At 36.8% G+C, this 27,106-nt stretch overlaps 1 protein-coding gene across 15 annotated transcripts in view; it reads left to right on the top strand.

Annotated features, from left to right (window-relative positions):
• Positions 1-27,106, top strand: part of Tcf4 (transcription factor 4) — a 349,556-nt gene that overhangs the window by 217,509 nt on the left and 104,941 nt on the right. For 8 of the 15 annotated variants that reach the window (XM_004654754.2, XM_045135204.1, XM_004654752.3 and 5 more), the window contains 2 exons: positions 7,956-8,085; positions 8,580-8,629. In XM_004654754.2, coding sequence (XP_004654811.1) covers positions 7,956-8,085; positions 8,580-8,629 — 180 coding nt within the window. Of the gene's footprint in view, positions 1-7,955; positions 8,086-8,579; positions 8,630-15,260; positions 15,318-20,711; positions 20,757-27,106 lie in introns of those variants that run through there. The other 7 variants (XM_045135203.1, XM_045135205.1, XM_004654757.2 and 4 more) reach the window with 3 other exon arrangements.

Here is a 27,106-nt window from a genome sequence, read left to right as displayed (position 1 = left end):
GATTTTCTAGATCTTTGCTCAGAAGGGCAGACATTTACAATAACCTTAAAATAGAACTCTTCCCATCCAGTATGATGACTGCCATGTGACAGCTTGATATTTCTTTATTTCACTTAAGCAGCAACATGGCCAAGAAAACTTCTCAACACGTTTATCATAGCCACGTATTTATAAGAGAAGTGGTGTTGGGCTGGAGAGATGGCTTAGTGGTTAAGCGCTTGCCTGTGAAGCCTAAGGACCCCGGTTCGAGGCTCGGTTCCCCAGGTCCCACGTTAGCCAGATGCACAAGGGGGCGCACGCGTCTGGAGTTCGTTTGCAGAGGCTGGAAGCCCTGGCGTGCCCATTCTCTCTCTCTCCCTCTATCTGTCTTTCTCTCTGTGTCTGTCACTCTCAAATAAATAAATAAATAAAATTAAAAAAAAAAAAGAGAAGTGGTGTTAATTCCATAGCACATTACAAGGTCATGTCCAAATTGTTCTATTTTTTACTTTGGTACACAATTACTAAAGAAGAATAGTCACGATATGCTATTGAGTCATTTTACATCAAATTGTATATTAAATGAACTTCCTGACCTAGAATGGAGTTTCAGTTCCCAAGAAGATAGTTTGTTGTATTCCATTCTATATTTTTTATATAAGACTTTTTTTTTGATCCAGTTTTATTCTAGGTTACTTACTGTTTTAACGCTTCTTTTTAATAAATTTCTGCCTGCACATCCACAAATGTAACCCCCTTTTGAATATATTATGGAGGCCCTGGGATTCCAGAATGTTTTTGGAATTCACAGAAAAACCCTTAGTATATAAAATATATATATTTTTTAATTTTTAGAGGTAGTCAAATAGGAATATGCATAAATGTAGCCAACTCTTGAGCAGTTGTAATTCCATACATAAGAGTTTTTACTTGACTATTACCCTGTTATACATTAAATAATAGTTATCATGGAAACCTTTGGATCTCATTATAACACTTAAACATAAGGGGTTATACTTGTTTTTACAGGAAAAGGGAACATATTTGAATTTTTGAAAGGTTTGTTGAAATACAACTACTGCTAAAATAAGTGATTTGTTCACAATCACTTTAATTCTTTGGAAGATATGCAAATTCTCAGTGAAAACTATGAAGCATATTGATAGATTGATATGGGAGAAGTTTTATGTCTAGTTTATGATTTATTATTGTTTATTTAACTTTTAAAAGTACAAACATTCATTAAGTGCTTATAATTGATATTTTGAAGGGGAAAGTACAAAATTGGAATATACTTGTGGCGTTACTTATCAGTGGTTAATACAATAAATGGAATTTGAATTATATAACTTAGCATGGCATATGACAATCCATCACATGTAAAGCATTTCTTCTTTTGATTTGTCTGGTTGACGAATTTTGATCTTTCAACTAGTTGAATTAGCAACAGCAGTTTGCTCCTACCCAGATAACTAGAATTCAAGTGAGCCAGCAAAGAAATCCTTGTTGCTGGTCCAGGAAAATGGTCACTCTCAAGTTATTGAGATGTTAGATTGTTTCTTGGTTAAATGTGTGGGGGGAATCCTAGTCATTTATTTTTTCAGTGTAGTTCAAGGCCAAGAGGCAGCCTATTATTGTTTATGGAGCTTCCCATATTTAACCCTTTTCTCAACTTTTTGCTTTTTGAAGATAGGGTCTCACTCTAGCCCAAGGTGACCAGGAATTCACTATGCAGTCTTAAAGTGGCCTCGAACCCATAGCAATCCTCCTACCTCTGCCTCCAGAGTTCTGGGATTAAAGGCATGTATTACCACACCTGGCATTTTCTCAAAAATCTATGGCATTGTTTCAAAATTATTAGTGTATACTTCTGGTCTGACAGTGGAGTGAAAGATCTGACAGTCATTTCTAACTTTGGATGAACCTTTCCAATCATAATTATGAAATGATAATGGGATTGTGTTGCTGGACAAAGGAAGGAGGGAGGATAAAGTACCTAGTGAGTATCAGCTATTCCTGGATACTTTGCACATGCTGTTTCTTCTTCTCCTGCTAACCCTATAATAAAACCTTCATTTCTGTCTCTCTCTCTCTCCTCCTCTCCACATCCTATACCTATTCCCTATATGCCTTTGAGCTCAATGCATCTATCAGAACTCATCCTTGGGATGGAGGTGTAGATATTGACCCTGTTACCTTGCACATCCTGTGCAGTTCTGCTACTGGGACATATTTCAAGCAACCCACTGTATACATACATACGCGCGTGTGTGTGTGTGTGTGTGTGTGTGTGTTTATGGTATTATTTTCAGACAAGGTCTTGCTCAATTGCCCAGACTGTCTTTGAATTCACCCTTTGTCCTACATGGGCCTTGAACTTAATCTTCCTGCTTCTGCCTCCCAGTAGTAGACATAATTGGCCTATGTCCAGCAAACAGGGCTTGGATTCTACTTCTGATTTGCTGTAGAACACAGTGTATGTTACGTATTTAGTGTAGAAAAATTGAAATATGACTAAAATTACATTCTTATAAAATGACTAAAAAGCCATTTGCTAAATGATTATTTCAATAATTTATATCTCTCTGTAGCACCATAGCAATTTGCCAAGTCCGTCATTATAAAGTTACCTCTGCCATCTTCCTAATTTTTCCTCTTTTGCTGAAAGCTAGCTTAGGACAGAAATCAAAATAAACTATTGCAACATCTTCCTGAACCTTTGGGAATAAGGAATAAAGACTCACAGAGATTGACCTTCAGTTCTGAGCTTTGAAGTTCAAAAGTGGACAGGTGGAAATACCATGCTCTTCATTACCCTTGGCTGCAAGATATATTCTAGGTTGCCGAGTAAGTGCCAACAGCAGCAGAGTTATCCCTCTCCTGCTACTATAGTAAGTCAGCAGTGGCCCTTCCATAGCCAGAATGGCAAATTCAGCAGCAGCTATTAGACAGGGATTTGCAAAGCCTTCCCCATAGCTGTTTGGAATCTTACTCAGCAGTGTCTTTGAAAACCCAGCTCTGTGCAGAATTAGCTAAGATATGACCTCTGTGTGATAGTGTCTTCAACAAATCTTTGTAATTTCTTTCCCTGAGTTTCTGCATTTCATGCCACAATGTCTGTTAGGAACCTATACAAATGTCCAGCATTTGTAAAGTTTATAGTGGTTCAGAATTGTATTTCCATATTAAGGTAACAAATCCTGCCTGTATAGGGTCAGTTCATGATACAAAGCCACTATACATCACTTGGGTTTGTGGTGAAAGAATAAGGTTGCAGCTGTGAGTATGAGAATACATAAACATGAATTAGACTCACAAGTATTTGGCAATAGTACAGAAAAGGAGCTTAATCTGGTTTCATCAGAGACTGCTTTTCTCTGTTCTACAACATCCCACCAAGATGTTGTGTCTGATATCAGAGTGCAACGTAATGAGTATGATGCAAAATCAGAGAAAGCCCTAAAAACTAGGATCACCTTTTTCCCCATAGATTTTTTTCTTTCTTTCTTCCATTTATCTTTTCCTCTCTCAGGTTCCAACTTTTAAATTCAAGGCCATTCACCTATTAGATGTTTTAATTATATGCCCCCAAAGCAGTGAGCATTGCACTCTGATCCTACTCATAAGTAAGGGTAAATATAATATTCTTTTTTAGAAATGAACCACCCACCCACTACATTTAAAGTGCTGACTGAAATAAGATAATAGTTCAGAGCGAGATGATTTTAGTTCAACAAGGAAAAAAGTTGATAGTTTAAGCTTCAAGCAGTTAGCTTCATTTTTGATTAACATTCAGTTATAAATCTAATTTGAGATATAAGATGCTATCTGTTTCTCAAGTTTAACTCCTGGTCTATACCCTTGGTTACATAAGCATTGTAGAAGTTGATCAAGGATGTTAAGGAGTGCTCACCAAAAGGAATTATGACAAGGTTCAGATGGTATTAGAAGGATAGTTTGAGGCCCAGATGTGAGGTAAAACAAACAATATTTTAGTTTCTTTTATTGGATTTTTTTCTATGTACAGTCTCACTCTTGCTCAAAAATTTTAATTGAAACAGATTCTAGAATGTTCCATTTAGTGTATAAATGACCATGCTAGGCATGGCTCATGGTTGAAGAATTGGTTGCAAGGATTGAACCCCCAATCATTTAAGCCTAGTTGTAGGGTCTGCATGCATTTGATTTGTGTATTTTAGGTATTGGAATTGTTTGCTTTTAGATGTGAAAAAGGGGACAGGCTTTGTCTCATCACACTATACACAGTTACACAAAAATGTTCAAGCATGGGGTTAAGATTTACAGGTTCACTCAGTAAGATTACCACATCTTGTTTCCCCCGTTTCCTGGCAGACTCTGGCAGCCAACAACTGAGACCCAGCATAACCACAGATTATAAGATTGTGCAATGTTAAACAACAACAACAACAACAAATCCTGTATCATACTATTTAAGGCAATGGCAAATTTGACCAGTTTGAGAGTATACTTAACTTTCACACTTAACTTTCATGAAACAGGAATTTGTTTTCAGAACTATGCATGTGTGTAGGTAAATTCATAAATATCCATTTTGTGCACTATTTATTTAATTTGCCTAAAATGAACTGTCATTAACTTTGAAAAATTCATATAGTCAGATTTCTCAGCCAGTGGAAAATGTTTAAACCTTTCTCATGCCTACATAGTTAAGCATATGACATAAAGGCCAAACAATAGTAAATAGTCATTGTTCATTTTACAAGTAGACTCTACAATACGAGCACATATATTTTTATTTTCATTTTCCCTAAGGGGGTGATTAGGGCCCCCTTAAGTGTGAGAAAATGTTTATTTTTATTTCTTTAGAAGAATGATTCCATTGTCCAAGAGAAGAACTAAAAGGAACAAACAGGTCTAAAAAGAAAGAAACAGGAATATGCTTTGTTTAAAGGAAAGAGAGAGTTCCATGACCACTGTGTGGAGGTGCACTCTGGGAAAAAGAGAAATTTCCATGAACACAGAGTGGAAGAGCTTTGTGGGAAAAAAGACATTTCCATGACCTCTGTATGGAGGTGCCCTGTGGCCCAGCATGGTTCACTGTGTGGAGGTGTTCTGTGGCCCATCATGGTGCACTGTTTGGTGTGCTGTGTTCTGGCATGGTGCACTGTATGGAGGTGATCTGTGGCTCAGCATGATTCACTGTATGGAGGTGTTCTGTGGCCTGTCATGGTTCACTGTGTGGAGGTGTTCTGTGGCCTGGCATGGTTCACTGTGTGGAGGTGTTCTGTGGGCCCATCATGGTTCACTGTGTGGATGTGACCTGTGGCCCGGCATAGCTCACTGTGTGGATATGTCATGTGGCCCATCATGATTCATGCTGGTGAGGTGTTCTGTGGCCCATCATGGTACACTGTGTGGAAGTGTTCTGTGTTCTGGCATGGTTCATTGTGTGGAGATGCTCTGTGGCCACAGCATGGGTCACCTTTTGGAGATGCTCTGTATCCCTAGTATGGTTGCTGTGGCTACTTTTGAAAGTATTGGATGGTGAATTCTTTTTTGAACAGCCATGAAATAATTTTCTCTTATGTTGACAACTCACAAGTCAGCTACAGACAATTAGTCTGCTTTTATGTTTTCTACAGTTCTCTTTGTGGGTGCTGTTAAGCCTTATGGTAACAAACCTGTTTGGTTTTACCTTGGCCTTTTAACTATATCATTTGGGGGGTTAGTGAAACCTTTATAACCAGGACCAGTCGAAATTAACCAATGGTTTGGATCATTCAGAAAAGAAACCATTAGTCAGCATATTTGTCCAGACCTTTTCTGAATATCACATATATATAAATATGTATTTGGGTAAAAATTAAGAAAAAAGAGTAATATCTACCAATACAATGTCTGTATTATTGGTCAATGCCAAGTTTTCAATGGTATTATTCCCATAATGCTATGATATAGCTCAGTTGCAGAGTACTGGCCTACCATGCAGAAAGCCCAGCACTGTAAAACAACAATGACTACAGAAATAATACTGTCATTTTTAAATTCCTTTCCCAATGAACTAATGGCTCATGTAGATTATCAACCCCCTTTGAGACTGTGACTTTATTTACAAATATTCCAATGGAAACTTCAAAAAATAATGAATTTTAGATTTATGTGAATATAGGCTTTGCACAATTGGAATTTGTTAAGAGTGCAACTTCAGAATGAGATTCTATTTTTATGTGGTTCCTAAATGATAAAAAAATTAGTTTGATGTTGTGCCATTAATTTGCTAATTGATAGAAGATTGTCCTAATAATCACTGAATTTAGTTTGGCATGAGGCAATATTTCATTGTCTTTATTAAGTCCTGGAAAGGCAATAGTTGAGTATGCAGACAGTGGGTTTTCATCTAAAGCGATGATCTGTTTTTATCAAGTACTTACTTGGGGAATACTCAGCTACTAGCAGTGAGGTTATTAGTTGTTTCAATGTTAAAATCTCGTCTATTTATTTTAAAACAATATTTATTATGTATCACTTGAAAAAGTCTTAGGCTAGAAGCAGTGAAGACAAACATGGCAGTAGCTGATTATCCCTTTATATATTACGCAATGCACACAAAAATCCCCTGCAATAGAGAGCTCTCTGTATGATATTTAGCTATATCGTGGTGCAAAGGGGAGTCTCGAATTTCTGATTTTCCAGCTTATGGGTCATATTTGACCAACTGCTTTCACTAGAAGACATGCCACTTTGTTGAGCTATTTAGGAATCAAAAAGACTGTCTTAATTTAAAACAAGGACCCTTTGTTTTAGTTGGTGACTGCCTTGTGAAATTTTTCAGTTCTCAGCGGGTTAACCAGGGAACAGGGGCAGAGTCATAATTGGCCTATTTAGAGTATTTTGCATGTGAATAGTATGTTAGTGAAGCATCCCTAAGTCTGTTGTGAGTGACATGGTGATTAGAATTTAGATTAGGAAAACACATTCTGTACTTTATCAAGGACAGTAATTAGTTCAGTCAGTAAAAGTTGATTACAAGTAACGATAAAGTTAGATTTTTACTACTTAATTTTAAAATTTCTTTATTAAACAGTAAATTTGCTCTTAATATAAATGGTACTATCTCCACTTGTTTTATTGCATATCAGAATAATTAAAAGAACAATGTGTTCAGTGCAGAGTATAATCAGGCGATTTATATATTATGGGTAAGTTTCTCTGTAGCTTTCTGAAAAGGTAATATTATCACACAGTACTTCTCATGCCATCAATTTTTGAACATTTAGTAATTTGTCACCCTGCGATAGGATAATTATATTTGTGGAAGTTTTCTAGTGTTCGGGCAAATGTTTAATCTGTGGTGTTGTGTTTTAGCTTCTCATAATCCTGGAGAGTATGTGCTCAAATTCTTTGATTTGTTCCTGTATGCTTAGGGTGCCCACTTTTTCTGTAATCTTGAAAGTTAGTGCAAGGATTTGAATATCTGCTCACTCGGTGATTTCTCCTCTGTGGGTGCCTTACACAGTTGGAGGGGATCATGATGTGCTGAGCAGAGCTGCAGGTTCTCAGCTGAGTAGAAAGTCTGTTTTCATCCCCAGTGTGTGCAGCTGGGGGGAGGAGGCGTGTGTGTTCACGCTCGCGTGCATGTGTGTTTCAAAAAATAAGATTTGTGTTGGTCCCAGATAGGAACCTAAATACAAGGAAAGAAAATATCCACTATGCAGAAATGGCAATTTCTTAGGAAATTAAAATGTTAGTCCTTTGAAATGAGTTGAAAACATACACAGTTAAAGGAACTCATATTCTGCCTTCCTCTCAAAAGTAAAGGATTAAAAATTCACGAACTTGGTGATAGCTTCATAGACTGCTTTGGCTTTTTTGCTTTTGTATCGTGGATTATTTCAGTTTAGCAGATGCTGTTCTCTCTCTTGTCTTCCTAAGGTGGTAGTTGTAAAAAGTTAAACTTACATGCATGTTTTCTTTTCTTCTTTCTAACCTTCTAGCAGAGTCTCCTCGGAGGGGACATGGATATGGGCAATCCAGGAACCCTCTCGCCCAGCAAGCCTGGCTCACAATACTACCAGTATTCTAGCAATAACCCCCGTCGGAGGCCTCTTCACAGCAGTGCCATGGGTAAGGGCTTCCGTTTCAACACCTCCACTATTTATTTATAGATTCTTTTTTTTTTTCTTTTTTAATGCTACATGTTCAAACCCTACCTCTATTTTGCCTCTCTAGAAAGCCCCCATCAAATTTGGTTGACCTGTCAGGTTCCAGGTATACAGTGTGTGGTGACACACTGTGTATGGAGTCCACTCAGTAGATACGTTAACAATCTATAGCATCAAATGAACATAGTTTATGTCTGCTTGTTTCCTGGTTTCTTTTAATGACTCACACAAGAAACCTGTATTTTAAGAAGCTACAGAACAAACAAGTTAGATACAATATCTTTATATTCATGAACGATGCAGAATTTAAATTCTAGTCCATAAGATATGGCTACCACAGTCTGCTATAATCATTATTTAGGAACATCGGGGCTAATACTTAGTAGTTTCCTGGGTTTGTATGTTTTATTGGGAATTGGTCATGTGGGAGCTCATGGCTTCTTCATTTTCTTTCAGAGGTACAAACAAAGAAAGTCCGGAAAGTTCCTCCAGGTTTGCCCTCCTCAGTAAGTAGTGCTCATTTTTTGTTTTTTTGTTTTTTCTTCTGGGATTGTCCATTGTATCCTTTGGTGCTGCTATGAAGGAGATAGAAGGAGATAAGGCTCTGAGACTGAAAGCAGCTTGTTCCCCTAGAATACAGGAAGGAGTGACTTGTATGTACAACAGCCTGACCTGCATAGGAATGACTAGTAGCCCATCCTCATGTTAGTATTCAGCTTGTTAAGCTCCGAGGGAGCCTTGCAAAGGTGGCTGGAGTTCCAAGAGTTTTACCTGAATGGGGCTTTGGAGAGAATGAGTATTAGTTTCATGTGTTGGTTAAATTCTTTGTCAGTGTTATGATGATTTATGGATTTGCATGCAAAAGGAGATTTGTGGAGTGGATTTAGGAGAAATTTACATGGGGTTCAGCCCAGAGTACAGGGAGAATGTCTCTATCTTCTGGAGAGGTTGTTGAATTGAGACTGAGGGTAGCCTGCTGTACCAATCCCTGTTTGCTCTGTAACCCAGGTGAGGACTGGAGGAATCCAGCTGTCACCACAGCTTTCTGAGACTGTTCAGTAGCTGGAGCTGTGGGCAGGCACTTCTGAGCAGTCCAGGTCCCAACTCAGCAAGAACTGTCTGTGATCACACTAAATACATGATGTCTTAATTTGAGTTCATATATGTATTTTGCAATTTTTGGTCCTAGCTATTTTATTTAATTTGTGTATAACTGAGTCATTTCAAGCATTTTGCTCCTTATGCAAAATTATATATATATATATTTTTTCTTCCTCCCTCCTTCTTTCTTTTCTCCTCTTTTCTGTGGTATACATGTAAAGACCATTTTAACTTAGTTTACTAGTATGTGAAAATAAACACTAAAGGGACTTATTGTAAGTTTTTATACTTTAAAATAAAATTACATTTAGGTTTCTGAAAGTATATTACAAATCAGTGTTCACATATTGGTTTTATTTCATTTTTATTAAATCAAAAGAATAATGGGTTTTGCATATGTGCTAGATTAACTCAAACACCTGTGTATTTGACTTGACTTCAGTTCAGCTCATCCAGAAAATTATTAAATGAATATATCAGAATAACTCTTATCTGAAAACCCCACCAATTTTGTATGCTGATTATCAGACTTAATAATGTTGAAGAGATATCATAAAATTATCTATAAATATGGAAAAATGTTGTGCAAATAAAACTTCCAATGGCATATAACATAGTCATTTTGGAATATCAATATGTCACTTAAAATATTCCATATTGTTATTCTTTTAATATCTATATTGTACTGAAATTTACTGATGCTCCCTTAAGGTTTTTATATGCATACTTGAAGCCTGAAGTTAGTAGTAGGGTTAATGCCGATGAAATAGCTTTACTGACAACTTCAACGGAGAAAGTCCTCACAGCTGTTTACATTTTAAGCATGCCTGAACTTAATCCTGATAATATTAAATACATTAAATGGATCTTTGTCATAAAATGACAGGCTAACAAACAATTCCATAAAAGCTAGAAAAAAACAAGCTATCTTATCTTCTTGATGCTTCATATTAAGATTAAGACATTTATCGTACCAATAACTGTGGACTAATTCCACAATGCACGACCCACTTACATCAACAAGGAGGGTCCATTGGGAGGGGGTAGATCATGGATGAACCTGAACAATGGTACCAAACTGCCTGTATTTGCTGAAAAGAAAACTAATAAATTAAATTTAAAAAAAAAGATTAACTCTTTTTTTAACCAATGCCCAAATTTGCAAAAACCTATACCATTTCTGAGAGTGCTCTGATATGACTGTTACTCTTTGTCAGTCATTTCTCCTAGTTCCTTGTTAATTTTTGTTTCCTTATAGCTAACTTGGTCTCTAAAGAGAATGCTTCTCATTATTTCATCAGTATTAAGACATTTTACGTGTTGGTGGTATTTTCTTTCTAATCAATAAAAGCTAGAAGTTATATTATTCAAGTTTTGGTTTTGATGTAAATTTTAGAATTCTTAGAGAATTTATCTTGACTAATTGTTTCAAGGGTCCTTGTAGAATGTCTAGATAAATTAGATAAGTTAAAATTAGAACTGCCTTGTTCTCCCCTCCCCGATCCACTTCTTTCCCTCCCTTACTCCCTCCCTCTATCCTTTAGTTCTTCTTCTTATGTATATATTTATTTGATAGAGAGAGAATGTGCACACACTGCAAATGAACTCCAGACACGTTCACCCCCTTGTGCAACTGGCTAATGTGGGTCCTGGGGAATAGAACCTGGGTCGTTTTGGTTTTGAGGCAGACGCCTTAACCACTAAGCTATCCCTCCAGCCTATGCTGTGTGTGTATATTTGTGTGGATGTATTATGTGTATACACACACACACACACACACACACACACACACACACACACACATATTTAACTGAGAAAGAGGGAGGGAGAAAGAGAAAATTTTGTTTGTTTGTTTTTTTAAGGTAGGATCTCACTCTAGCTCAGGCTCAGGCTGATCCTCGAACTCATGGTAATCCTCCTACCTCGGCCTCCTGAGTGCTGGGATTAAAGGTGTGCACCACCACACCCAGCAAGCTTGATTTTTTTTTAAATTTTATTACTGATAATCAGATCCCATGCCTCACCCACCACACAAAACAAGTATTTTTACTTGATTCCAGGACACAGTCTGTGCTAGACACCAGTACTTTGGCTCCAGTAGATTTAGATTTCTGTATTTTTAGATCTCTGTCACACTTATGCTTTTTTTCTAAGTTCAAATAAAATTATGAGATGTATCTGATACAAGATACTTCTAAAAGTTATTCAGAGTATTGGTATAGCAGATAGTAAAAGATTGGGGATAGAAAAATATTTCTTGTGGTGTAATGGTGACTAAATGAGGCACGTATATGTTTTCTTAGATTCATATTTACCATGTTAATACTAAATCTGCTATACTCTGTTTTGTTGGCTTTCCCCTCCCTTTACAAAAATGGGCTCTCTCCATAAAATAAAGAAAACTCACTGTAGCACCATTGTGGGACTGAGATGGATTTAATAACCTTGTAGCCATAAAGCCAACTCTTCCAGGGTTGAGAAATAGGGGATGAGGGGAACAACACTGATTGCCTTCCCTTGTTCGAAAACTTCTAAATCTGAGGAGAAAGGAAACATAACCCTGCTTCCACATTACGCCATGGTTCTGAAAGGAGCCATGGATGTGTGCTTGTCAATTGTGCCCCATCTAGACACTTAAAGTCACTATGGATGCTTGGCATAAGAACAGTATGGGAAGAACCATCAACAAGGCCCTGGGCTCATGGAGGGAAGGGAGATGGTTCCTCTGGAGCTCAGACGCCTGCAGTAGGGGCTAGAGTTCTTTTATTGTTTAATGAAAAGCTGAGGGTTATGACATTTGTTTAGATGCCCCTGAGAGCCCATTGTACTGATACAGAGCACTTGAGGAAAAGTTCACCCTGAAGCCATACGCTAGTTTCTCATAGCCTTCATTTGCTGAGACTTCAGTAAACAGCTATCTTGGGCTAATGTCCCTATTTATTTTGCATTTCTTTTTTTTATTTTTTAAAATTTTTTTGTTTATTTTTATTTATTTTTTGAAAGTGACAGAGAGAAGGAGGGAGGGAGAGAGAAAGAGAGAGAATAGGTGTGCCAGGGCTTCCAGCCACTGCAAACGAACTCCATATGCGTGCACCCCCTTGTGCATCTGGCTAACGTGGGTCCTGGGGAGTCGAGCCTCAAACCAGTGTCCTTAGGCTTCACAGGCAAGCACTTAACCTCTAAGCCATCTCTCCAGCCCTTATTTTGCATTTCTAATTCTTATGTCTGTATGTATGATCTCCTCTTTTTAGCTCTCTACAGTTGATTTTCTATCTTAAGCCATGTATCATCATGGGCTTGATACTTTGCAACTTTATTACCCTTTCTGGCAAATTTTGTGTGTTTTGAATAACCTAATAACCATTCACATTGAGTCCTCACAGAGAGTGATGCACCATAGTAAACTACAGCTCAAAAGACAAGGTGCATGGTTTTTATTAGAAATTAACATGATGGTGTTAAAATCTAGAAAGTAATATTTTAAGGTATATTGTTAAAGTCAAAAGCCTGAATTGACATTGTCCTTTGGAAATTTTATTGGGCTCACAACGTATAAACATATAAAAACCTTCACTATCATATCAGAATTATGTGAATTTTGTCAGAAGGTATTAAGAGCTACAACTTTTTATTTTAAACATTGATGGCATCTTTCTCCACTTTCACTGTAGTCACACCATGGAGACACTTGAACATTTTGGAACTTCCTTAGTCTCTGGAGACAGAAAGTTTTATCCTAAGAACGAGTTTTCAATCTCTTCTGTCTCCCTCCAATGAGATGTTCACAATACATTTTTTAGTAAAGTCTAATTTTTATGTTAAATTTCAGTTTTATTTTATTTTTAATTCATGAGGCTTTGGCAAGTGTCAGTGGTCAGAGTAATTTTAAACATATCCTAAGGAAAATCATCTCTCCTACTATAAAAATTCTAAAATAAGGTTTGAGCAATTCCAAGAAAATCTGAGGCATGAGTGGATCATTTGGTACATTTTCAAAAAAAAAAAGTCAGTGTATATTTGATAACATATTTGTCAATTTCCCTATGGAAATGGAATTCTTAAGCAAAATAAAAACTTTGACCAGATTTAATTATATATTACATAGGAAATAGGATAAATATCAAAAAATGGATAATTATAGTATTAATTGGTCTAGATGTTATCTATTATATAAAACCTTCAAGCTTGAACACATACTGTTGAATCCATACTTAAATTTATTTTGTTTTTCCAGGTCAGCCAGGGTTACAATGAGTCCCTAGCTCGGTGTGTGTGTGTGTTGGGGGGGAGGGTGGAGGTTGCCCAGATGTTTGGAGGAATTTCAAATGATTTGAACAAGAATTGGTAAATTATTTTTCTTTCATAATTAGTAACCTGGAAATTATATGTGATAAAAAAATCAATATTTGCAGCAAGAGTTTCCTCACGACTTTGGACAGTGATCCTAAGGCAGTCATAATACCACAATTTTGTAATTAATGTCAGTTTTTACGTTAATTTTTAACTTGAGCAGTAGCTCAATAAAATTTATATGGAGGCATTGTAGGTATTTTCTAATTTTTCAGAAATTTTCAATAGGATCCCTGCTCTTTGAAATTTTGAAATAATCTTTTTTTTTTAAACCTGGGAACCCAGTCATGTTCCCCTTAACAAAAGATTTCTGGAGTACACATTTTAAATGTAAAGAAAAAGGAAATATAAGAGAGGAGACAAAAATAAACAGTCATCAATGATGAAAGATTTGTGTATTTGTGAGTTATTCCTGAGTTATCCTTGAAATGAAAAGGTTTTAAACCTCAGACACCCAAAGAAAATTATGCCACCTTTTTCCTCCTTCCACCAGTGAAGTGCCTTCCTGGCCGGCAGCATCTGATTTTTTTTCTCAGCACAGTCTCCTAATGTGTGTTTGAAATACTGTCCACCCTCTCCTCCCATGTGTGTTTTATTTTTAACCAAGGTTTTGAAACCCAAAAGATTGCTAAGATTCATCAGGACTTTTGTTAAGATTTTAGCACCATGAACAAGAGCTTTAAATATGTACTTGCTTGTTAAGAAAAGAGCAATACATGTTAGGGAATTATTATTTTGTACTTCATTTTCTCACTTTCACTGCAGAATATATATGGATGTAATGTCTTGGACTCTCAATTCCTTAGTTACAGAAATCTAAGAAATTGCTGTAAGGTTTCTTTACATAGAGAATTATCATAAGGCTTGCGTATATTTTGAAATTATAAAATTTGCCCTATAACATCTAGTTGAAATATGGATTTATTGCCTGAAACGATGTTAAATTATAACACAGAAACACTTTTCTCTCCCCTGCCTTACTGAAAAATTTTGCATTTTCAAGGTATGTTTTCCTTCTTTCAAATAACTTTTAAGTTTTTTCTTGAAAGCATAAATCAGACATAGACATTGTAGAGCTAAGTAAGATTCAGGAAAATGTATGGGTAATTCTCAAAGGATTAGGAGTTTCATCACACAGAACAAGGTTGTGTTTTCCAAGGCACAATCACTGTGGTCAGGCTAATAGACACCTGCTTTGTTTCTTCTTAAGAGTAAATCTCACTGAATTTAAGCTTGCATTTCAAGGAAATAACCTGGCTCTCTACTGTCCAGTGTGTATGCACACCACTGTGTTCATTTTAAAAGTAGAAGAATTTCTGGTGAACACAGTTTAGATTTTGTAGTTGTAAACACTCATCATTTGCTCTCAAACAACAGTGTGTGAATGCTTCAGATGTCTTCCTACTTGAGGTGTAGCGCTGCTCCAGGAGGTCTCTGCTTCAGCTGCGCAGACACTCCCTCTTCAGAGAAATTAAGGTAGTGCAGAAGGTTCCTCAGCCTGTGCTGTCTCAGGGCTGAAAACAGAGGGATCTAAGTTCTGGTGGGATGGCAAATTTCAATTCTAAAAGAATATGAAAGCCCTGTTTTATTAAGAAGGTTTTAAAAATTCTGAGTGGCTTAGTGATGACAGCATTGTTGTCTCTCTAACTGCCATCTGAAGAATTAATCATAATCTGCTGTCCGGATGGAAGGTTGATGTGTATGCATTTACTTCTGGGGTTATCAGAAGAGGTTCTGTGTGTGGTAAGTCTCACTAATGTGTTTTGGTTACTCAGTGCAAGAAAGGAATAAGGACACATCTTAGACTTAGGAACCTGTCTTCCTAGCCAATTGTAAGGAAGATGTCTTGATGTCAGTAGAGATGGAAGGTCAGTTTCATTGTGAAACATTAATTCATAGTGGAAAGACATATTTTCTCAGAAAATGACCCTTATAGTACATTTAGTCATGAAAATTGGGGTTATTCATCACACACACACATACAAAAGCTGTCACTGTCACCACTCTCTGTTACTAGTCAGGGATTTTAGGAAAAGGCTGTTTAGAACAATTATTTTGATATTATCTGTGAGAGTGTCTGACTGCCTGCAGCAACCTCCTCCCTCCCAACCCGAATCATTCTAAATATGCCTCCTGGATTATCTTATAATAATATTGTAATGGCTTTCATCCTACCGATCGGCACAGTATATCATTATATCATTAGCTGCTCTGAGAAAGCAGCTTCAAGTAGGTGGCTGATTCTTAGTGGGAGTGTTTTCAAGTAACCCCATTTGGGGAATTGGGCTGGGACACAGGTGCTCAGGTATATTAACACAGGGTGCAATAATATTTTCTGGTTTGCTCATTAGAAAACAAACTTGAGATATAAATTGTTTCAATAATAAGTATGGTATAAAGATGGGAGCTCTATCTGCACAAACTTTATTAACTTGAGTTGTTAAGAGAGGAGACCAGAATACAGTGCTCATTTCTCATAACATCCGAGCACAGGTTTTAAGTGAATATTTTTGGTCTGGTGATGCAGATTTATTGAGCTGCTTTATAGTTGTTAAAATCATTAATAAGAATAGAAGATAAATGTATTTCTCTAACTGCTGTATATGTGAAAATATTATCAAGTGATAAAGTTTCAAATCCTGCCATTTACTTCATGAGTGAAATTTTGTTGTCAATGCCTAATTTAGTGCCTTTTCATGAAGTTTATTTTCAGAGGTACAGGGACTTAGCACATATAATCTCTGACAATTAATATGGAATAAAATGGAATTTAGCTACAGTTAAGATTATAAAAGCCAAACCCTAGTAGGTAGTTATTTTATAAACAAATTCTATTTTGCTTTCCTTTAAGAAATTATCCCAACCACTTGTTTTTAGAGGAAACATCTCACGAAAAGTTGAGACTACCTACTGGGAGGGGGCATTTTCAGATGTTACATTCATCCACTTTTCCTTTCTTCATGTGTATTTTGTGAAATATACGTTTCAGCTACAGCCTAGGCTCCATATGCCTTTCTCTTCAGTGTATCCTTATTTATAAATTGTGAAGTTTCACCACTATGGTGCTTCATGACTGGTATGGTGTCATTAGCATCCCAATCTAGGGACTAGCTTGAACATGTTCAAGAGCATATGCCTGGTCCTTGAAGAAAGTCATGCATTCAAAACCAAGTAGCCCATACAATATCAAACATAGATTTTTAGTCCTGTAAGCTCATTATGGAAATCCTTAGTCTCCTTACTCATTTGTTATCACCTTGAAGAAGGTGAGCATCATATTATTTTACACATATATTTTTGTCCTATACAAGCCAAACCCAATGTCTTCTGCATATCACTGGGAAATAACATCACACTGGAAGTAAAAGGTCATTTCTCTGTTTTTCCTTTTTTTTTTTTTTTTAGGTAGGGTCTCACTCTAAGCCAGTTGACCTGGAATTCACTCTGTTGTCTCAGGGTGGCCTTGAACACATAGCAATCCTCCTACCTTTGCTTCCCAACTGCTACGAATAAAGGCATGCACCACCACACTCGGATAAAAGGCCATTGCTAACTTAGGATCTAGATTATCTCTACTCACCCTGTTGCCTTAAAACCTTAGTATGTCTGTAAAATAAGTATGCCTGCAATGCCTGTGTAAGAACATGTTATCAGTGTACTAAGAAACCCTAGTCGTCATTCTCTAAGTACTCTACTAAGCATACAGTCCTACAGCAATTTCATGAGACAGGCATTATTGTTTATTCATGGGTAAGGAAACTGAGGCACTTGGAGATGAGGAACATGCCAGGGTCACAAACTAGTATGTGACAAACTTACAAATGAGATGTGGGCTGTCTAGAAAGGTTTGTGTTTGGCCAGGATTCTGTCCCTGCTGCCTACTGCCTTTCAGCACCCTCCGTGGTACAGAAAATGCTCTGAAGCCTGGTTGCTATTAACTTAGAAAGCATTTGACAAGGGCTGAGGATGGGTCTCAGTGGCAAAACACTTGCCTAGCATGAGCAATGCTCTTGTTTCCATCCCCAGAAATCCCACCCCCTGGATACACAAAACAAGATATTTGACAAGGAGTAAAGTAAAATGACAAATCTCTCATATTCCTGGAGACCGACCTGCTGTACCCTCTTGATATATTGTGCCTATCCTCTGAGAAGTAGCTCCACAGGGAAAGCCAGCCATGCAGGAGAACATTTCTGGAATAGAGATGAAGATGGATTCAGCATGGATACAACCAACTTCTCATTTATTTATTTGAAAGAGAGAAAGAGAGAATGGGTGTGCCAGGGCCTCTAGCCACTGCAAATGAATACCAGATGCGTGTGCCACCCTGTGCATCTGGCTTTGAGTGTGTACTGAGGAATCGAGCTAGGCCCTTAGGCTGTTTAGTTCAAGTGCCTTAACCACTAAGCCATCTCTCCAGCCCCAAACAGCTTCTTGAGAGTTGGTTATAGTGCTTACTGGCCACATGTGATGCATGTGTGTCATATGCTTAAACATGATACTATCCATGTTATAAAAATGAGCACTAGTGGTGTTATTTCTGCCATGGAAGCTGAGCTTAACTGAGAGCAGCTCACAGTGCAAAGACAGATCTGCATGGGCTCCCCAACACAGGTCACTTTTGCTGAAACTATGAATAACTGCAAATACCTTTCGAATCTCTTCATCCCTACCTCACCACACAGAGCACTAAGTCAGTGCACTCAGTCAGCCATCTGCAATCATGAGATATACAGCCCTGCAAAAATGCTGGGGAAAATACATACTTGATTTGCTCTTGAAATGAGACATAAGGCCAAGATCTCTGAGCTGCTCCTCATGTGATCTGCTTTGCCAGTGATTTGCCACAAATTAGTTCTGCGTTAATGTGATAGGTACTTGCTTTTCTTTTTGTAGTATGTGAGTGATGTGTTCAGGTAGGTCTGGAGCCTGTAGTCCTGAGTGGTACACTGGCTACCTTTTCTAGTTCTGGCTGTGGTCTCCCTGCCAAAGTGAAGACTAGGCCTGGGATTTTAGTTATATCTGGCAGGACAGAAGTGTGTGGACCAGGTGGGCCTGATTGGCCCACATTTCCTTTGTTTCTCTTGTAAAACAAAATTGCATGTCTTTAGGAATATTTAGGTAAATCTCTACCATTAAACAGGAATATTGATAGAAGTGTTTTAAAGTCAAGCCAAAGAATTGCTACAGTTAAGCCTTTACACTATTCTGTTGTAACCTTTCTTTAATGACATTGTTGTATTCTTAAAATGTAATTTTACTTGTCAGCTATGGGAAACTTAAAACAATTGAAAAAAATCAAAGATGATTAGTTAACTCTTCCCACAGTTAATGGGAAAATAATCTAAAGGTGGTGGTGGGGATAGTAGAAGCACGGTCTCTACATTCCACAGAGCATGTTTTCTCTCAGCCAATTTTAATTTGTAGACAAACTAGGTCCCAATTGAGATCCCTCAGGAAAAGTCCTTTGTGACTGGCAAGCCGACCCTGGTTCTGCACAGGGGCTGGTTCAGAAAGAATGTGTTTGTTCTCTGGGAAGCCGAATGGATCCCCTGCAGCCGCCCCTCATTTGTAGTCATTGCCACCTTGTGGATTACAAAGGATATTGGTTTCCATCAAAGTTCTACTGCAGTTTTGGTTTCTGTGACAAGTACCCGCTGGCACCAGATAGCTTGCGTTCATCAACCAAAAGGATCCTTGTTTGTTCAGTGACACCTCACTTCTCCATGTGCAGTTCATTTATGATTCTGATGAGGGTGTTTTTCCAGGAAACACACATTTCACTTTTTGACCTGGGAGCATCTGTTAGAGTTTTTTTTTTTTTTTTTTTAAATACTACTTTGGCGTTCTGAACGTGTTAATGTCTTTCATATCTGTTTAATGCTATTTAGGGATATTTATGATCACCTCTTGGTTACTCAGGGTAAAGTGTGTCGCAATTTTTTTTTTTAACAGACAGGAAAGCATTCACATGAGGAAACAGATTGCTTTAAACATGTGCTTCCTGTGACAGTAAAAAGAACAAATTAGACTTAACAGTGTGTAATGAATGTATAAATGTGTACATTTAAGCTGATAAAAGCTTTATGTTCACTTTTGGTCACAACAAAAAGTGAGTCACCTGGAAATATCAAAGATGCCTTGGGTATCCTCAGACTTCTGAAATGCCATCCACTCACATCTGATCTGTGTGCTCTTGAGGATCACACAATGTGTCTTGTATTGAGGCAGAGAGCAAGAATGGATGTTCTAGGCAGTTTCACAGGCTAAACTGGATTAGGGTCTGATTCTGTGCATTTTAATGTGAAGGAATTGATATGTCTTAAGAGGGGGAGATTTTTTTTACTATCATATTCCTCCCCCCCAAGAATTAGTGAAAAAGAATCAATTCCCAACCCCAAAACCAAACATCCCCATCTTTTATGAGAGAAAAGAAGAAATCTGATACTTACTTACTAGCATTTACTACAATTTAATTATGTAAGAAAAAGACTCCTTATGTAATCCAGTTTGCACTCATGGAAGCTTGCTGGCAGTGCATGAATAGAATCTGAGTTCATATTTCTAGTTAGACGGGGCATTGAGTTTGAGAGCATGAATCGTGTTCCCAGCAGAAGAGGCACTTGTGTCCGTTTCTGCCTGAGCCCAGCACATGGTGCCTTTCTGTCCCCTGTGCTTCCATAGCTAAGGAATTGTAGCGTGCTCACCATCTATCTGGCCAAGGAGGACCAGGACAGTGTCCCTCAGGGGAAGGCATGTAGTTTGGGGACATCTGACTCTCTTACATTGCATACTGAGGTACTAATATCAAAACAGACTGCTTGTCGTCGCACAGTGGGGTACTGCTTTTTTTGGCTTCTGCGGTCGAAATGAAATGGGCAAGCTTTAGTTCTCTTGGCACCAGGATGGGCTGAGGGAAGCTGGGAAATCAGAGTCAGCCTGTGAATGCAAGTAACAGCCAATGGTTAACTTCCTTTTTGTGTGTCACTTGGCAGCGATGAGACTGATGGCGATTTTTTTTTTTAGCATGGGTGAGAGTTCAGTGTCCTGGGAAGAGCTGTAGACGCTGTTATTGTGTTTCTTCATACAGTTGACTTGTGTTGATTTCTTGAGGCCACTACAGCTGTTCCAAGGGCTGGCTCCAGGAGCTGAATGCATGACCACCGGACTTTGGATGAGAAGGTAATGAGAGGAGAGGTGATCTACACAAAATGTTACTGCTCATCAGTAAGCAATCCTGGGGAAATGAGATTCTTGCAGAAAGCAGTCACGCCACAGCATAATATTGTGCACTTCAAAGGGTACTCCCTAGTATGCAGACACCCAAAGATATTTTTAAATTATCACCACTCCACACCCCTCATCTCACATAAAAAATTCAGATCAATTTTGGACTGTCTGGAAAATGCAAGACTAAAAGAGCCAGATTGAATTCAGCTAAAATGACCTTCTGCTTGTTGGGGGAGGTTGTTGTTCTTTGGTTAGCCACATTATATTCTTTGAAGATTCATTTGGAAAAGAGTTTTGGAGAATTTGTAGCCTTTCCAAGATTTTCCTGGTATTTCTCTGTTTGCAGAGAGCCGTTCCCCAAAGGCGAAAAGAGCGAGTTGCCATCTTGAGGAATAAACTGCATGTTTAGTGAACACCAAATGGTTTCAAAGTTCCTCTGGAATTTTCAGTATATATGGTTGCTTTAAAATGTTGTTTATTCCCCCCAAAACTTCCAAACATTTGTGCAAGATATCAGAAAGATGACCAACTCTGACAACCCCAAAAGCAGACATGGAAGCTTAGAAACAGAATACCATTTGTCTGGTAATTAGAGTGCATCTCTTAAGAGTTAGAGAGAATTCTGATTAACCTTTCTGTTCCCACATTCTCACATGAAATTAACACACCTTTTAAATTATTATCTAGTATTTAAACACATATTTTTGACTGTTCTTAATGCAACAGGTTCTAAACACACTAAAAGTGTGTTATAGGTTTCTAAAGAACTTCATTTTTCTTACATTTTAAATGTTCTGTTTGTGCAAAATTTCGAGAATCACCATAAGGGCTTCTTTGCATTTTTAATTTAGTAACTAACATATGAATAAATTTGCATATTAATTAGTTGCAGATTAAATCATGCATACATAATTGCCTCCTTACTGTGTTTAATGTTTGTCAAAATCTCCAGCCTGGTTTGATGGATGTCGTATGAAAGATTACAATTTGATGTACCCTTGGAAGTATTTACACCAATAATGTAAGATTCTTAATAGCAGAGATCTCCAGTTATATACAGTTACTAATAAACATGTAAGATAGGTACATGTCCCTTTGACTAAATTTTTTTCTTTGCACCAAATCATTTACTATTCATAATCATTAATGCATCTCCTAATTATACAGCATATGTCTGTTAACCCTTTAGATGCTGATATTCCAGTGGTAGCTTCCTTCTCTTTCTTACCCCCTAAAGAAAGCAAAGTATTCAGCAGAATTCGGAGAAGAATATTGCCTTTTGTTTATTTCTATACTACTATATAGTCATACTTCCTTTGCACTTTAACATAAAATTCAATTGAGAATTATATGAGCACTTTGTATTTTCTAATTAAAGATCAAGAAATGACCCAAGTGCACAAGACTTTAGCTCCCTTTTCCCATGCTGAAAATAATTCATATATTTTTGGACACTTTATATTAAATAGTTTCAAATATATATATTTATAATTCACTGTAGCAAGGTAATTACTATAGGTAAGATTCTTTTAACTTCATTCTGTTTTGAATATTGCAATAAGTACAGTATATTATCAAATATAGAGTTGATATGATTTTTTGTAATAGGACCGAGTTCCTTATATTTGAAACTAACTAGAGGATGGATGCTGATAACTTTACATGTTTTTAAAATACCATTAAATACTCTGAAATTCCTCAGGTTTTTAAATTTTGTTTTATTTTACTTGTACAAAAAAAATGGACAAAAACTGTCCCTTTTGCTATTTTTTGGTGCAAGCTGCTCATCATACTTTATCATACCCTGCATCAATAAATATTCATTCAGTACAAAATTTTATCAAAAATCATGGTATGGATTTTATTTTTAATTGGAAGGTTATATAATTATTGTTGTAGTACAAAGTAAGAAATATATATATATAGTTATGTTTCAAATCTTTTTTAGGCTATTGATTATTTTGTTTTAAGTATACTTTTTAAAAAAATTAATCTAACTTTATATTTAGTTTGAAAATTGGACAACTATTACTCTGTATGAACTCCTTTGTTTGAGGATAAGAGAACCTAAGGCACAGACCAAATACCTTGTTTTGGTTATAACAACAGGAAATGAAGGAGGACTGGTCAAGAATAGATTTGGGGGATCTCTTAGTCATGAAAACTTGCTGACCCCTCCTGTGTGTTCCAGAGAAGTCACAATATCTGACCTCCACCTGTTTTGCTGCTGGACTTCACATCTACATGCCTAGTAAATGGACCAAGATCAAAACAAGACCAAAGGCTGTGCAGATGAGTGCCTTTATTGGATTCTTATAGGAAAACTAACAGCACTTGGTTGCTTACTCAGGAATGTTTTTCCTCTAATTACAAGGCACCAAAACTATTGATTGATTTAGCAAAGCATTCCTTTGCAGCATGAAATATTGCATTAAATTATTTAGTAATGTGAAAATGAAATGGAAGCTGCAAAATTTGCAAAACAGAGCAAACAGTCAGACCCGAAGAGTGTTTATCTATAACCCTTGTGCCTAGGTAATTCAAGGCATATGGTATGTAAATGATGTTTGAAGGTCCTTGCCAAATCTACACAGAGTGGGATAAATTAAGGGCAGGTTTCCCTGGGTGTAAGTCCCATGACTGTGGCCGGCATGTTCCCTGCTCCGATGTGTGTGCTCTGTTCCTGTCTGTCAGCTAGAGCTTCCTCAGCATTCTGTGGCCAAAGGTGGTCCTCAGCCGGCTACTGAGTCATTATTTGTAATTCCTAGAAATTGATTTATCATTAAATTTAAAGTATAGTAGCAATTTGCCAAACCTTCCCCTTGCTCCACCTTTCAAAAGTAAGATGTAAATAATTCATCAGCATATATTTGGAGACTAAGCCATTTTTAAAGGGTCTCATTGACAGTGCAAATTGAGTACTTCTTAGCCACTGAAATAGGAAAGGTGTTCCTAAGACTGACTTTTCTCTAGGTTAGGATTAAAGTGTTTTCCAGAACACAGAATGAATTTTGAACATTTGAAAATTTTAGTTCCAAGATAGTCATAATTTATGATTTCAGCTTGGTAACTCAAATGACTTGTTTTATTTTTGAATTATTATGCTGAAGTATATCTTCTCATTTCCAGAAAGGAAAAGGAACTAGGCCATTATTTAATTTTAAACTCATTTTAAGTAAGCAAGAAATTATGGGTTTTTTTTTTTTCTTAGGCTGAGTAGATAAGCCCATATATTTTAATGTCTTCAATTATCCATTTTGGAAATCCTGGTTTAAAACTATGGCAGATCCCTTATAGGTCCTGACAAATTGTTAGAATTCACCTAAACATCACCTTTACTACGAATACTCAATTATACATGTAAGACTTATGTATTATTCATGAAAATTTTTTTAGGCTATTATAAGGTATATAGAGTATGGTTTAGGATATTTTATTGTTTTATTTTTTCTTTGAAGAATGCTTTAAATAATTTTTTCAAGGAGAATGCTCATATTATGTTTTTATTTGAACTAGGAGTTTGGACTCTGTCCCTACTCTTACCATTACATTATGATAAGAAAAATATATATGTGTTAATGACTATATACAAACTATATACAAAGTGGGATTAGGCTATGTTCTGGGGCATTGTTGTGTGAATTGGGTTAAAGTAGAGGAAACCATACTCTTGATATCAAAGTAAATCAATATTTCTCAACATTGATTCAGGTTAAAATCAATGCAAGTGGCTCTGGTCCTAAGGAAATCATTAATTACATGGAGCGTGTAGTGGGTGGATTCAGGCAAGGTGACTATCCCTTGGCTCATTGAAACTGCTGTGCACAGCTGTGCTTCAAACTCCACAGGAGAGAGCAAAAGCAGTTCTCGCCGGAAAACAAAGCTTGTCTGCCGTCCAAATTTACCAAGATCTTGCAGTCTCAAAACCAACAAAAAAAATAATCCCAGCTGAGATTACGGAGTCTAGATTAAAGCATTAGTCAGAAGGGCGCTGCCACATGATCTCCTTTCATAGTAGGGGCACTGGGAATGCCAGCAACATCATAGGCCTAAATACCAGTCTTTGGGCTGTATGTGGAACGAAACCCTTGCATTTAATTCAAGTAAGTGAAGATATCTATTGCTGGGGATACAGAAGTGAGTTGGTTTTTGTTTGTTTGTTTGTTCAGGATTTTTTTTTCATAGTGAGACCATAATGAAAACAAAGTATCTCTACTATTAAGCCTTGATATGTACTGTATGATTCAAAATGGCTTAACTGCTTTGAATTTTTTAGAAAGTAAAGAATATAAGAGAGAGAGAAATCAAATTTGCAACAGTATAATAGACAATGGCATGGCAAATTTAAGAGTGTGAAAATTTCCTTAGAAACCTTTGAAAATGAGAAGTTATCAAGGGAATTAGAATAGATCTTTGACTATCACATTGCAACCAAGTATTTGTGGGATGCTATCAATAAGCTAGGGAACTTGTTACAAAAGTTTGAAACCAATTATAATGATAACCTGGTGTGGTTCTTCATTAAGAACATTAACAGTGCTTTACTGTTTATATATACTATGGATTTTAAAGGATTTGAATCTATTAAGCTTGTCTTGTAGAAGTTGCAGGATAGCACTTTCAGGTCTCACGTATATTTCAACTTTGTCTTTAATGTTAGGGCTTTTCTTTTAAAATTCTAGTAAAAAAAATCTGTCAATCAAATCTGTGCATCACAGAGACAATGGGGAAAAGACAGTGTAATTTTGATCAAGTTATGACAGGGGTCTGTAACTCCTCAAAAGCTAAGAAACTGATGTCAGACAGAAATTATGTGTATCACTGGTCCTACCCCTTCACATACTCATTGTGGAATCTGTTTAAGAATCAAGTATCTTATAAAAAGAATTTGTCAAATATTGCTTATACACATATTAACTGCACAGATCACAGATTTCTGATGGGTGGACAACCATTATGAAGACTTTCACAAAGATGGTCACACATAGTAGTCAAGTAATAATACCACTTATGACATTTTAAGGAGGGCTTGCACCAGTGATGTTCATTATAGATTAAATATAGAGGTTATATGACTTTTGAAAATCCAGTGGCAGCCATTGTATTTAAATAATATAATCACATTCCCATGATAATGTAATATGGAATATAGTGGTGAAACTACAGTTGTTGTTGAGGTTGAGTTTTTATGTTATCTTTATTAAGAAAGTTTCTTTGTTGTTTCTTATAGACACTGGGAAATAATGTCAAATCATGGGAGAATAGGACGTTCCTCTAAGAAAATGTTATTGAAGTGGAATGTTAAATAGACAATAACTTAACTGAGTAGTGATCACCTGCCAAAAAAAAAAATACAGACTACATGAAACAAACAGGAGTGTGCCTCACACATGCTTAGTGAAGTAACAGTGTCATCTCTGAAATATGACCATGCGTGTAACCATTTCTATGTCTTTGGCATTTTATTGGCACTATTAAATATTCCAATGTAAAGAAGGTAGGTTAGATCCTTCCACAGCCTTTTTTTTTGTGAAGTGTGGATGTGAATTAATCAGCTCTCTGCCAGCCTAGGAAATACAACTTGGTCCATTTCTCAATTTCAGACATTGATTCATTTAGAGGAAAGAAAGACGAGACTCACGCTATCAAAAATAAGGCATTTGGAAGCTAGTAGGACAGTTTGTCATGGTTGCATGTGGTTCACCAGTGTAAAGTAGACACAATGCTTTTGAAAGCTTAATGATATTATGCTGCCTGTCTTCATTTCATAAAGACTTTCAGTTGAAATGACAGCTAGCTATAATGTGTTTTTCTGACAAATCCTCTTCTCTTTGGATTTGGTGATTTCTTTTATTATAGAAAGGAAGAAGTGCTTCTCTTTCCATTTTCTTCAGTGAGCAAACAGGATAGTGCTCCTATTACACGTTTATTACAAGGTTGAGGATTGCGTAAAAACTAAGCTAAATTATAAGGTCTGCTTTTCAAATCTGTGTAGTATTTGGGGGCAGTAATTAAAGTGCCTAATTTATTTAAATAAATTTCATATAATTGAACATTTGCAGAAAATCCCATATTCTAGAGTGACCTTTATCTGTCAATGTCTCCCACTCATGTTTTGGGATTCAAGAGACTTCCTTGAAAATGACAAGGTTCATAAGAGGTTTAACTTGATCAGCATTAGAAAGAACTTTTGGTTGTTTCTCAGTTCTCAATATTAATCATCAAGATATATTTTACTGCAATTAAAACAAATATCATACAATTTCAGAGTTGGGAAAAATTTTATGAGTACCACTTATTCT

This window comes from Jaculus jaculus, chromosome 15, assembly GCF_020740685.1.
Source record: "Jaculus jaculus isolate mJacJac1 chromosome 15, mJacJac1.mat.Y.cur, whole genome shotgun sequence".
NCBI classification, from domain to species: Eukaryota; Metazoa; Chordata; class Mammalia; order Rodentia; family Dipodidae; genus Jaculus; species Jaculus jaculus.
Note: the sequence above shows the minus strand (reverse complement) of the source record. Positions and strands in the feature narration are given on the sequence as shown.